The 14,027-nt window shown below is 38.0% G+C and overlaps 1 protein-coding gene across 1 annotated transcript in view; it reads left to right on the top strand.

Annotated features, from left to right (window-relative positions):
* Nucleotides 1–14,027, top strand: part of LOC124802781 (Down syndrome cell adhesion molecule-like protein Dscam2) — an 866,453-nt gene that overhangs the window by 724,464 nt on the left and 127,962 nt on the right. The window contains exon 23 of the mRNA XM_047263777.1: nt 8,093–8,248. Coding sequence (XP_047119733.1) covers nt 8,093–8,248 — 156 coding nt within the window. The remainder of the gene's footprint in view (nt 1–8,092; nt 8,249–14,027) is intronic.

Here is a 14,027-nt window from a genome sequence, read left to right as displayed (position 1 = left end):
GATCCATCTGATAATTCGGATGATACTTTTGGAGTTTATAGAATAAATGCTCTTCTCATTTGTGGATTTGTAATTTTAAACATGTCTGGTGCCTTTCTTCATGAAATATGTGACTCTTTGAAGTTGACCAGCCATGCCTTTTACATAGGTTTAAGGATTCTAGGTTTTCACCTTGTTGGTCAATAATTGGTATTGGTTGTTCTGAATTGTCTGTTAATTTTGTGGTTCATGTGGTTTCTTGATATTTGTAATTTCTGACTAATTGTCATGGTTTGTAAATCCTCTTTTCTCTGTCAGGTTTTGATTTCTTCATCTTCAGAGATGTGAATTAATTTAAATTTGATTTTGACATTATAGTGGTATGAACCCATATGCACTGCACTTAGTATGTAAACAATGTAGATGTCTCTATAAAAGGAGTTGTCCAAGGTGGTCATGATCCAGTTGCCTTTCCACTTTTGTTCAGTCAGGATATTTTCAAGTTTTATGTTTTTTTAGCCCACTTTTGTAGTAGGTGGATTTGGAGATGAGGGTATACTGACTGCAGAGTTCAACCAGTCTGTGACCTTTCATATTTTTATGTTTCTGTGGAGCCCATTTACTGATTACATCATCATTTATTTTTATCTTCCTAGTGAGGAATTTCCTCCTTTATTAAAAAGTGAATGTGCAACTTTTATGATCAGTTATTAAGCATGAATAAAAGTGATTTTACTCCTTTTAGGTTCAATAACTACACTACACTTAAACAAAAACAAAACCTGAAACTTTCTGGCAGATTAAAACCATATGCCTGACTGGAATTTGAGCCTGGAACAGTGTCGTTCATGGGTAATGCTTTTACTGCCAGAGCAGTCCTGGTGTGGCTCATGATCCTCCCACACAACCTCACTTCTGTGAAGTTTGGCATGTAGGAGAGAGGTGTTGACAATAGTTGACACTCTTCTAAAACAAAAGCAGGTGGATAAACAAAAAAGTCACGTAAAATGAAATGAGGGGAGAGAACCTGTGACGCTATGTTAGCAATATGATAAACCTGGCGGCATAGTTTTGTGGTCATGGTGACCAATGCGATGGCAGTTTTAGCATCAGCCATTTTGGATGCAACGCATAATTTTTGAATGGAAAGAAAGTTGTGTGAGATAGAAGATAGAAGATCACCTAAGAATAACAATAGTGCCTTTAATTTGAGCATAGGTTTATTCAATTTTTGTCCATCTCCATAACTGAATGATCAGTATAGACAGCTGCCTCGCAGATGTCCCAAGTTCGATCTCTGGTACTGATGAGGATTTTTCCCAATGGGAGTACTGATATGGGACGTATTCAGCTCATGATGCCAATCAAGGGGCTACTTGACTGAGTAGTAGTGGCTCCACAGTCTGTAAAGTCTGCAAAATAGCCGGGAGAGCAGTGGCTGACCACGCACGTCTCCAGCCAATAGACATCCTCAGGTCTGTGCAGCCTGGACAATGAGTGTCACATTTTGTACAGAATGAGGCAAGTGCTGGTGACTAAGTGTAAAGGCTATGAGATGTGCTCAACATGTTTCTCCTGCACATCATAAGGTGATGATTACCTGCTTCACGTGTTCCTCACCAACACTTTCAGCAAATGGCTGAGAAATCCTTTTGTTCTTTCCTCAATAACTTTCCTTCTGTGTTCTTTTAGGAAAGATAAAATTGTTAACTAGATTGTTAATTAATTTAGTCAATGCCAAAGTATTTTGAAACTTACATTTATTTAAGCAAAGCTATCAAAAATCATGAGCACACCTTCCTTTGCATCTGCTCAGTTCAGTATCCACCAGAAGAAGACAAATTACATATATCTCTTCCTTTTTATTACATTTCTTGGTCTGAAGAAAATTTATTATATTCGAACTGAGAATATGTTCGAGGATTCTGCAGCAACCTAATGTTAGGGATATTGGTCTGTAATTTTGTGGGGCCATTGTTTTGCCCTTCTTCTGCACAAGACTCACTTGCACTTTTTTCCAATCACTTCGGACTTTGTACTGGGCTAGAGATTGACAATACATATGAGCTAAGTAAGGGGCCAATGTCTTTAAGGGATGTCATTTCACTGTCTGAGTGAGATGCTAACACATGCTTAACTACTCTTTCTTGCAAAAACACTCTGTTAGCATTCTTAACTGATATGCCATCATGATCGATAATGCCTGTTCTATACTGCTGCTGTCGATAAGGTCTAGCCTATTTGTAGCTGCAAATTCTAAGATATTTCCATTGCATGTGGGCTGTTGATTTATCTGCTCAAAACAGTATTTAGAAAACATGTTCAGAAGTACTTTGCATGTCTGTCTGTATCCCCTGCAATGAATTCATAGACATCCCTATCCATACTTGGTAGATTAAAGTTGCCTCCAACTAGTAAAATGCATGATCTGGGTATTTCTTATACACTACTGACCATAGACAATCTTTGAATGAGTCTAGAATTGTCACAACCAGTAAAAACATCAAAAAATAGCTTGGTTTCACCTAGACCTGTTACATGCGACCAGATAATTTCACTGTCAGTCTCGACTTCGACCTCAATAGAGAGAATAGTTTTGTCAGCGGCAATGAACACTCCCCCTCCTATAGCCTCTAATCTCTATTTCCGATATACACTCCTCCGTGACTCGCTAAATATCTCTAGACCTTTTTGGTGAATTTCTTGGTTTGTGTCTTATACATTATATTTGGGAAGGTACTTTCAAATATCAGTGCCACTTCATTGTGGAAAAGTTTGTGCTTGGAATTGGCTCAATCTAAATTAATTCTGTGTCTTAGAGATGTGATTTAAGAGTCTGGATCATTTCATCATTAATTATCCTAGCAGCTTTCCAGTGGGGCCACTTTCACTCTGATAGGTACTTGCATTTTGTCCATTATGGTCAGAGAGATCACTCAGGACTTGTCTTCGCCTATTTTAGTGTTGTTGCTAAATATATTATCAATTAGTGTGCTTGTGTGGAAGTTATGCAAGTAGGGAAACTAACCACAGAAGCAAGATTATATGTGGAAATCAAATTTTCTAGGTCTGGAATTGAGAAAATTTATATTGATGTTACCAAGCACTGCCACATCTTTTCTGTGTTTCAATACATATAGGGTGCACATAAAGTCCGGGAACACTTTCAATTATTTATTGCACAAGAACTAAAGATTGACAGATGTCATACATATTGCATTTTGAATAGAAACTCTGAAAGTTTTTTTTTTTACAAACATTTGATATGCGGAAAACATGATTGACCCAGCGGATGTCAATACGGTAAGCGAATTCACTCCATACCAGTCCCAGAACAGCATCGTCGACTGTGGCAGTCACTTCTCGTATTCTCTCCCGGAGCTCTGCTACATCACATGGTAGAAGTGGTACATACAGCAGATCTTTAATGTGTCCCCACAAAAAAAAGTCACACAGAGTGAGATCTGGTGATTGGGCAGGCCATTTCATGAATCAGCTGTCCCCTTCTGTAGCACAGACGATCCATCAATGCAGCAGCTTCGTGTTCAGGTACCCACAAACTTCATGATGAAAATGGGATGGAACCCCATCCTGCTGAAAGATGAACGGAGAGTTTTATTGCATTTGAGGCGTCAGCCATTGGTGCAACATGTCCAAGTAGGAATATCCAGTGACAGCACTCTCGGCGAAGAAGAATGTTCTGTACAGTTTTCGACGTGATGAGGCACAAAAAACATTCACCCTTGGGGAAGCATGCTCAGATTCAATGCATTCGTGTGGATATTTTGTACCCCAGATTTGACAATTATGCCTGTTCTCTCTCCCATTAGTATGAAAAGTTACTTCGTCGCTAAAAATTAGGCTATTAACAATGCTCACTCAGTTCTTGCAACTGTGAACAAAACTCAAAATGCTTGTCTTTGTAGTCATCATTGAGCTTCTGCACTAGCTTGAATTTGAATGGTTTCATAGACGGCTTCTGTCATAGGGCTTTCCACACTGTCATTGGAGCCATTTTGAGTTCATGGGATGCGTGATGCACTGATTTCTTTGGATTCCTTATGAATGTCTCTCATATGCACTCCACATTCACTTCACTCACACTGGGATAACCGCTTCTCTTTGCCGGGCACAAGCAACCCGTCGTAACGAATTTGTTGTGCCAGTAGTAAATGGCCTTCCTTGTTGGTGGCTTCTTACCGTACTTGGTTCTAAAATTCCATTGAACAGCCATAGCACACTTGTTTTTGTCGACCTCCAACACACATAAAGCTTGCTCCACACCTGAACTCACCATGTTTGCAACCAGCCCTGACTATCGACAAATTACCAAACTACACTTTGGCAGTATACATGAAAAAAAACTTTCAGGTTTCTCTTCAAAATGAAATATGTATGATATCTGTACAATGTTTGGTTCTTGTGCAATAAATAATTGCAAGTGTTCCTGGACTTCATGTACACCCTGTATTTTAGGAGTGCATCTGCCTCAAAAAGAGATTAGAATTCCCTGAAGGAACTCTGTATAGTGTTACTTCTGGGGTATGAGAATTATTTTAAAAAAAATGTATGGCACTTTTTCCAAATGTTGTCCTAAACAATAACTTTCCCCATTAGTTGTTCTGCAAGTAACAGTATATTTAACGTATATGGCAACACCACCCTTGTCTTTGTATTTGGTGCATAATTATGTTGCTAAGTAATAATTACACTCAAGTGTCAAACATCCTTGGTTAGCGATATACACATATACAGTGGGTGGTTGTATTGTGTACACAAGGTATAAAAGGGATTGGCAGAGCTGTCATTTGTACTCAGGTGAGTCATGTGAAAAGGTTTTCGATGTGATTTGGCTGCACTATGGGAATTAAAAGACTTTGAATGCAAAATAGTAGTTGGAGCTCAACACATGGGGTGTTCCATTTCAGAAATTGTCATGGAAATCAATATTCTGTGCTGCACAGTGTCAAGAGCGTGCCGAGAATACCAAATTTCAGGCATTACCTCACACCACAGCCGTCACTTAACAACCAAGAGCAGCAGCACGTGTGTTGAGATGTCAGCGCTAACAGACGAGCGTCGCTGCATGAAATAACCACAGGAATCAGTGTGGGACATATGACAAATGTATCCGTTGGGACAGTGTAGTGAAATTTGGTGTTAATGGGCTACGGCAGCAGACAGCCGACACGAGTGCCTCTGGCAACATCACAACAACATTGTCTGCAGTACCTGTCCTGGGCTTGTGAGCATATCAGTTGGACCCTAGATGACTGGAAAGCTGTGGCCTGGTCCTATGAATCCCAATTTCAGTTGCCTAATGGCAAGGTTTGAGTGTATCACAGTTTTCATGAAGCCATAGACCAAAGTTGTCAGCAAGGTACTGTGTAAGCTGCTGGTGGCTCTGTAATGGTGTGGGCTGTGTTTATGTGGATGGACTGGGCACTGTTTGTTCAGCTTCTTGCAGACCATTTGGAACCATTCATGGACTTCATGTCACTAACAACGATGTAATTTTTATGGATGACAATGTGCCATGTTGTTGGGGCACAATTGTTCATGATGGGTTTGAAGAACGTTCTGGACAATTCGAGCAAATGATTTGCCACCCAGATCGCCCAACATGAATCCCATTTATGAGACGTAATTGAGGGGTCAATCCATGCACAAAATCCTGCACCAGCAACACTTTTACAGTTATTGATGGCTATAAAGGCAGTTTGCCTCAATAAATGTACAGGGGGCTTCCTGTGACTTGTTGAGTCCATGCCACATTGAGTTGCTGCACTGCACCAGGCAAATGGAGGTCCGTCACATGGAGGTATCCCATGACTGTTGTTGCCTCAGTGTATTTATCACAATTTTTCTCCACCAAAATTAATATGATGCTCACTAAATCACAGATCATGGGCATAGTTTATACCTTGTAGTTCATGAATATTGATTACAAGTTCATTGGTCTTGCTACAGAGGCTTCTAAAGTTTTGGTTATAAATTGTCAGCTTTTGTTTTGTAGAAGAAGTTACACAGTGCACTATAAAAAATAAGTTTCAGTTGAAGGTCTGGGCAAGGTATTTTCTCCAAGTTCACCTGTTTCCACACACTGAAATATTGGGAAGAAGCCGTTTTATCTTGTTTTTCTCAAGCCAGTTGTCCATTGTAGTCTGTGTATTGCCATTCCTGCAATTTTGTTGTGTTGTGGTGCACTCTTTGTTCAAATATGACTGTCCTGAGTTCACATTGTTCCTTGCATTTGTAGTGATGTCACAAATTGTAGTTGCTAGATGATTTTTCCAATACCATTTGAGGTGAAGGCCATGAGCGGTGTAAAGTTCTCTATCAAATTTGTTTACTTTTACCCTATGAACATGTGCAGAACTGCTGCAGATTTCTGCATAATGTCTATTTGTAGCTATTACTGCCTTGTTTACCCATGAATATCATACCGAGTCATGCCTTTGTAGAATATCAAGTACAGTTCCATTAGAATGCATCAGGTGGTTTAAAGCTGTTCTTAAGACATCAGCAGCATGCAAACCTTTGTTGTGTGGAACGTCATATGAACCACCATAGATCATAATGGAGTCTTCCTTTGTTATCTTTCAAGAAATATTGTTTACTGTTGATAGTACTTTGTCTGTGTGAGCACATGGTTTGATATAACCTATTGTTTTTATTTTCGAGTGACAATTTGAGCTGGAGTGGACACGCAGTTTGCATAATTTTTGTGTTCTTTTCCTCCTGGCATTTAATTTGTCATTTTTTGATAAAATTCTTTGATGCAACATACAAAACTCTTTTACTGCATACAATATAGTACAGATGCTGTGATTTGTGTAGCAAGCAGCATGCATTGGACTACCGGAAGTAGTGACATTATCTTCAGCCAGTATATATGCTTCTCATTTGTTACATCTGATTTTGGCCTGCTTGGTGGTCTGTAGTTTCTTACATTCACTTTCAATGTTTCTGAGCCTTTGAGATAGCACTTTGTTTTCCTCCATTGATCTGTGCACAATTTCTAGCAGTGAGTTAATAGTTTCAATGAGTTTAGATTTGTCAGGGTGCAAGTCATACATAACACAATTACATTTGGATTTGGATGGTTTTTCACTGTAGTTTTTTTGTGTAGCACAATGCTTTGAACTTTGTGGAGCATTGCTGTTATATTTCTTTTTTTCCTTTAATGCCTGATAACTTACAAGAATTCATCAAAACTGGAGGTACAACTTCACCTAACTCTTTACTTCTGCCAATTTGAACTATATGTATCTTCAGGAGGAAAAATATTTAATAGTAGATGACACTATCCTGATTTTCAGAACTAATAGTTCTTTTGTTGTGGAGGAGAGGTAAATAGGTGGGGAAACATTAAAAAGGAAGGGTGGACCACTGAAGACACCGCCTGTAGTGATGGCAGGGCTACACTATCTTAATGCTACCTGTTTCAACTTACACATCTCTCCCCCCAGAGGAAGGATCTACTAGTTCCCGATGCTCCAATGGTGTCATGTACTTTTACTCTTAAATGTGTCATTGGCAGTGCTAAATATTTTGCCTCCTGAATTTTTGGCCACAACTGCTGTTCTGTAATTTAGTAACTTTGAGTGTTAAACCACTTTAATATTCAATTCCTTTATTGTACATTCTTTCTCTCACGTACCAGGATATAAGCTCACCTTTTCCTTGTGAATCACAACTTCACTCGTTGTCCTTCCCATTCCCTTTTTCCCTACCATTTGTTTCTTCTCAAGAACAATTTCTGTGAGTGTTACAAATGCTACAGTTGCAGCAGATCTTTCTTCACTTATGAATGTGTCAGTCCAGCAACACTATTATTTGTTTCAGCAAGTTGTGTATTGATATATTTCTTCACTTCAAATAATCATAGCTAGTGTTAATATTGCCTTCTATTTCAAGAGTTAACTGTGTTTGTTTATTTATTGCAGACTGTGTATGTTTGTGATTGATCTCAAATGGATGTATACACAATAAATGATATTGAATGTCTGACTGTTACCATCATTTGAAAATTCCTGCATTTGCATTGATTAACACAGGGAACTTAAAGATAACTACTAAATTTTGTTTCTGCCCCTTCTTTTCCTCTCAGATGATAACACCAAAGACACAAAAATAACATCTGCAAGTGAGACTATACTACATGGGCTGAAAAAATACACAAATTATAGCATGCAAGTTCTTGCCTATACTTCTGGAGGAGACGGTGTCCGCAGCCCCCCAATTCATTGTCAAACTGAGCAGGATGGTAAGTATCAAAGTTTTTTGTGTCAATACATTTAGTAAAAACATTACCTGGGAATTGGTGCTTGTCTTAGTAGCAAATTATCATATTTTAGTTATGTGGATGTCATTATTCCAAGGAGCAACCAAATCAATAATCACCAAGCAAGGTGGTGCAGTGGTTAGTACATTGGACTCGCATTCGGGAGGACGACAGTTCAATCCCGTGTCCGGCCATCCTGATTTAGGTTTTCCGAAATTTCCCTAAATCGCTCCAGGCAATTACTGGGATGGTTCCTTTGAAAGGGCACAGCTGACTTCCTTCCCCATCCTTCCCTAATCCAATGAGACCAATGACCTCACAGTTTGGTCTCCTCCCCCAAATCAACCCAACCCAACCCCTCCTGCCACCAAACAACAAACCAATACTCCATGATATCAGGTCAAGGTAGTATGTAGCAGTGTAGTTTCAGACTCAGAGTACATATTATACCACTTACAATGTACTATTGAATAACATGTAGTTAAAATCCTGTCTTTGTGTTGCTACTTCTCTATATTGTTAAGATAAACTAGATCTGATGCCCTGTAGATTTAGTAATCTTATAATTTTTACATATGTTGTTAAAGTGGTGTTACTGAAGACTACAATTTTTTGAAAAATATCTCAGCAAAATGGAAGTGGAGAACAATCCAATGTTTTTTATTTTGGATCTGTGTTGTGTCATTGACAACTTACACTTTTCATTTTGGTTTCATCACATTTAAAATGTATTCCACTGACTGACCTTTACTCTCTCTTCAAATCACTTTGTTTTATTAGCTGCTTGTCATTGTTGTTGTAAGTGACTGAATGGTACAGATCCTTTTGGAAGGTACACCTAAATGTTAATGTCAGATGTAAAAGATATCTGAATAAGTCTTACATTATGTAATACCACGTCACCTTGATGATTCATTATTGGCTTGACACTATCCAAATTTGACTACCGTATTTACTCGAATCGAAGCCGCACTCGAATTTAAGCCACACCTGGAAAATGAGACTCGAAATCAAGGAAAAAAAAATTTCCCGAATCTAAGCCACACCTGAAATTTGAGACTCAAAATTCAAGGGGAGAGAAAAGTTTTAGGCCCCACCTCCAAATCGAAACAAAGTTGATCCATTGTAATATGAGACACAATTTAGGTCGAATGAATGACGATACAGCTATAGTAGTTTGGTTCGAGTCGTAAGCTTAGCAGTTACGCTTTACCAGGTAGCCATTGCTATGCGTCAGGCGCTCCATCTGTATTTATACGGGTACCCTTCCTTTTTCACGTGCTTCATCTGGTTTGAATTGATTGCTTATTTTTCTTTGATCTGATAAGTGCCGTTCTCTTTGTTATATGTGTTTACGTCACGCTAAGCTGAAAATGCATTAATGTACACTGTGTCATGCATTGTTTGTCACATTCTGATAATGAGTGTTTATGGCTTGTCGCTGCTCGTGGCATGGCTTGCTTTTGTGCATGCTACCGCCGAAGAGACTGCTATCTGTTGTTACTTACACTGCTGCTTTCTTTGATAATGATCAACAGGAACCAAATAATAGACTGCGTATGATAGAAGATGTTCCGAACGAGAGTTTAGTGAAAATTTTTCTCCGTTTGAAAATCTTTGCAGACGCCTCTTTAGTACATTACATTCTGCACAGAAATTAGAGTCATCTTAGATTTAAAAATCTAGTCAATTGCCATGCTTCATTTCTGACTGTATCACTATAAGGCATAAGAATAATATGAATATAAACATGACATGATATGTATATTCTTCCGCATTTGCTGTTGTGTCATTCTAGTTTCGTAGTTTATTAGGCAGACAGGATTTAAATGAGATAGCAGCAAACACAAAAGAATACATGGCAAAATGTTTATATTTGTATTATTCTTATGGTGAAGAGAATAATGCATGTGATTCACAATTCATAAAAGTTCCTATTAGCAACCATCTCTTCTCAGAGGTAGGAAAAAATTCAGAATGTAGAGTTGGCCATATTGACAAACATCCCAAACAGTCTTTCCAGCCGGATTTTCGTAGTACATTGCTACATTCGAAGCTGAACAATACGGAATTTGTATTTACTTCGTTGGATAAAGTGTGAAAATGCAGTGGTTGAAACTTGGGGCGGAGAAAAAAAGCTTGTCTTCCACCTTTTTTTTTTACTGACGCAGAGGTTTTGGCGCCAGTATTTATCTTTGTGCGTACAGAGCATGCCTGTGTAGCGCTAAATATATTTGATGACAGAAGTTAGTTGTGGTGGCACCTACCAACATTTTTCAGAACTTCCACTTACTTTGCACTCGATTCTAAGCCACAGGCGGCTTTTTGGATTACAAAAACCGGAAAAAAAGTGCGGCTTAGATTCGAGTAAATATGGTAAAGTTACCCTGAATAGGGACTGACCATAGTTAGTGAAACATGAAACTATTATAATAAAACTTGGTAGCTGTATTCTTAAAGACAATTTGGGTGGTATCACCAATCAGCCACCAGGCTCATGACTGTTTTACTGCTTTAAAGTTTAGTGAAAGCAGCCTTTAATTTACCATTGTAATTTTTTAAGTTTTCTATGGCTGACAAGCATATAAACAAAATTGAAATTCTCGCTTATCTTTTGGACAGTGGCCTTGCTTGCATCTAACATTCAGGCAGCATTAGTAAAATGCAGTTTCAGTCTCCAGTAATGCCCTCAAACACATAACACTTCAACTGCCAGGGTATTTTAGGAGTACTCCGGGAACATATGATAGGACTGTACTTGGATGTCCATAAACATCAACAGTCCAGTGGTGAGCAGCTGTCTGCAGCTGCTTGCTGATGATGCTGTAGTGTATGGGAAAGTGACACCATTGAGTGAATATAAGTGCATACATGATGGCTTGGCCAGAATTTCTATTTGGTGTAATGAATGAAATTTAGCTGTCATTGTACCAAAACATAATTTAATGCATATTAATAGGTAAAACCATTCTGGAATGTTATAATCAGTATTAATGGTTGCTTGAAATAATTCCTTTGATTAAACATTCAGTTGTAATGTTACAAACGGTGCAAAGTGACATGAGCACATAAGGACAGCTGGAGGGAAGGTGAATTGTCACCTTCAGTTTGTTGGAAAATGTAAACTAGACCACGTACAGAACACTTGTGTGACCCATGCATGAGTACTGATAGAGTGTTTGGGATTCTCACCAGGTCTGATTAAAAGAAGATATTGAAGCAAGTCAGTGGCATGCTGCTAGAGTTGTTACCAGTTGGTAACATATGAATATTATAGAAATGTCCTGTAAACCCAGATGGGAATCCCTGGGGGGAAAGATAATCTTTGTACGAAATAGTAATGAGAAAGTTTAGGGAACAAACATTTGTGATAGTCTGCATAGCTATTATCCTGCACTCGAAAAGAGTGTTTCCATATTGAGGTGCGCTGTTTACTCTCTGCCCTGTAGAGATGGGCTCATGTCTTATTGACTGTTACATTGTGGTCAGCAAGAGACGGAGTCCTGGCAACACATTTCTGGCTTTTGACTGCAAAGCAGAAATGGCTGCCTGAGAAAACAATTGTTGTCTCTAGAGCTGTGAAGACACTGCTGGGCTGCCACAGATATGTGTATGAAACTGTGTTACATGACTGGTCGAGGTAGATACACAACGTGGCCATGCCGAGCCCACTGTGACAGTCAGGGGTCTTTTGTCATCTACCATACTGTCGTATGTGACTGAGAAAGTCTTAAAGTCTTCTCTGTTTCTTGGAAATCCCTTAAATATGATTTCCCCATTTCTGAGTGTTCCTGTTTGTGCTTGTCATCAGTTGACATGGTATATGACAAACACTCAGTTTGTGGTAGTTTATAGATTTGTTTAGTATTCTGTGTGCTTAATTTTGGCTAATGTTCAACACATACGTGATGTCTGGCAGGACAACCATCATGAATCATTTGCTCAGCTCTCTCTATGTTCCTGTCAATTTTTGAAGAGTATACCCTATCTGAATGCTCTTTAAATGGCCACTTTTTAAGTGATTTATCAGCTAGGATTTTTTTTGTTCACAAAGACAACTATCACCATACTGCAGCTATATTCAGTGAATAATCTCTGCAGCTTTAGTCCCTTGATAGTGAAGAAAACAAATCACTCCCATTGTTTCTCCATTGGTGCGTACCTCAGTTTGGACATTGCTCAGAAATCAAAAAGAATGTAATTATTTGCTGAACCGGAACAATTTATGCACATGAAATATGGTGAGGTTTAAAGCAAACAATTATTGAGTGAGTTCTTCCAACATACAGAAGAGAAAAGAAATTATCTTTTTTAACTGACTTGTCTTTGCACATGGTGAGCGATTACTTTTACATCTTCCATTGTTTGTATTCCTCCCAGAACTGTACGATATTATCTTCATAGTTTTTGTTCTTTTTATTCGATAGAATTTTTTTAATGCTCCTTGAATCTTATGTGATTTTTGTAGACATTAACTTTCTTCGTATGTAGCCACATTTACAAACAAGGAACTATGATATCAACATTTTCATAACGAAAGCTCTTTTCTTAGAAAATATTCTGTATCTTCCGGATTGACAACCTCTCTCTCGTAAACTACTGCCATATTTTGTTCATTTGAGCTTCACAAACTCCAACATAAATGTCGCTACTTTTACAAACAATGGAAACTGCAGGAAGCATTATCAGCAATGTAGAAAAAGATAAGACTGCTATTTACTGTAAAGAAAACACATTAAGTTGCATTCAGGCACAATTAAGAGGCACTTACACAAAGCTTTTGGCCAGACCCATCATCAGCAAAACAGAACTATGTGCCATTCATACACACAAGCAAGTACACTGCACATTGGATCTTTGGGTTAGTGTCTTTTAATCATGCCTGCCGGCAACTTAACATATCTTCTCTGCAATAAGTAGCAAACTATCTTTCCATACATTGTTGATATCAGTCCTCTTACAGTATGACTTCAATTTCATTAATAGTGTCCAAGCTTTCTTATTTTACACAACCCTTCTTTTTTAATAAAATCCACACAATGTGCTATAAGTGTGTGTCTGGCAGTGAAGATTTAGTTCTCAAAATGTGTCATATCCAATTATAAAAATAAAATATGACTAGAATCAATCTGATTTATTGTTCTTCTGTTCAGTATTTAATATTGGTACCATTAGATCTAACAAGTACCAGTGATGAAGTAAACTACGTTACTGATTAGTATTCTACTTTGCTTGCACTATATTTAACTAATCATCCTGCCCCAGCAGCAATCTTAATAAATCCTGAGCACCTATAGATAAATATTTTCATGGCCATTTAGTTAATACCTCAAAGATATTTCATGTACCATTATCTGATTGTAATGTAATTCATATTGAAAGTATGAATCGTTAACAAACTCACATATCTCTCAGATTCTGACACCATTTTTAGGAAGGTCGAATGAATACTTCCAAAATATGGTTTTTATGATACAGGGATTCCTCCATTAAAATTAAAAGGAATACTATCTTGTATGAAGCATAATCTAGGGCTCCAAAAAGTGGGTATATATATATATATATATATATATATATATATATATATATCACACACACAATGCAAATGTTTGATGTTGTGTGTTAAATATATGAACTGTTGAACGAATGTATAAAAACCAAATATTACACAAGATTCGAGCAGCCAGTTTAATTAGTTTTTACTGAACACTGCTTCACGTAGAGCAAGGGGTAGTCAGACTTTTTGTTTACGACTCACTTT

This window comes from Schistocerca piceifrons, chromosome 6, assembly GCF_021461385.2.
Source record: "Schistocerca piceifrons isolate TAMUIC-IGC-003096 chromosome 6, iqSchPice1.1, whole genome shotgun sequence".
Lineage (NCBI taxonomy): Eukaryota > Metazoa > Arthropoda > Insecta > Orthoptera > Acrididae > Schistocerca > Schistocerca piceifrons.
The sequence above is the reverse complement of the archived record's forward strand: the minus strand, read 5'-3'. Positions and strand labels throughout refer to the sequence as shown.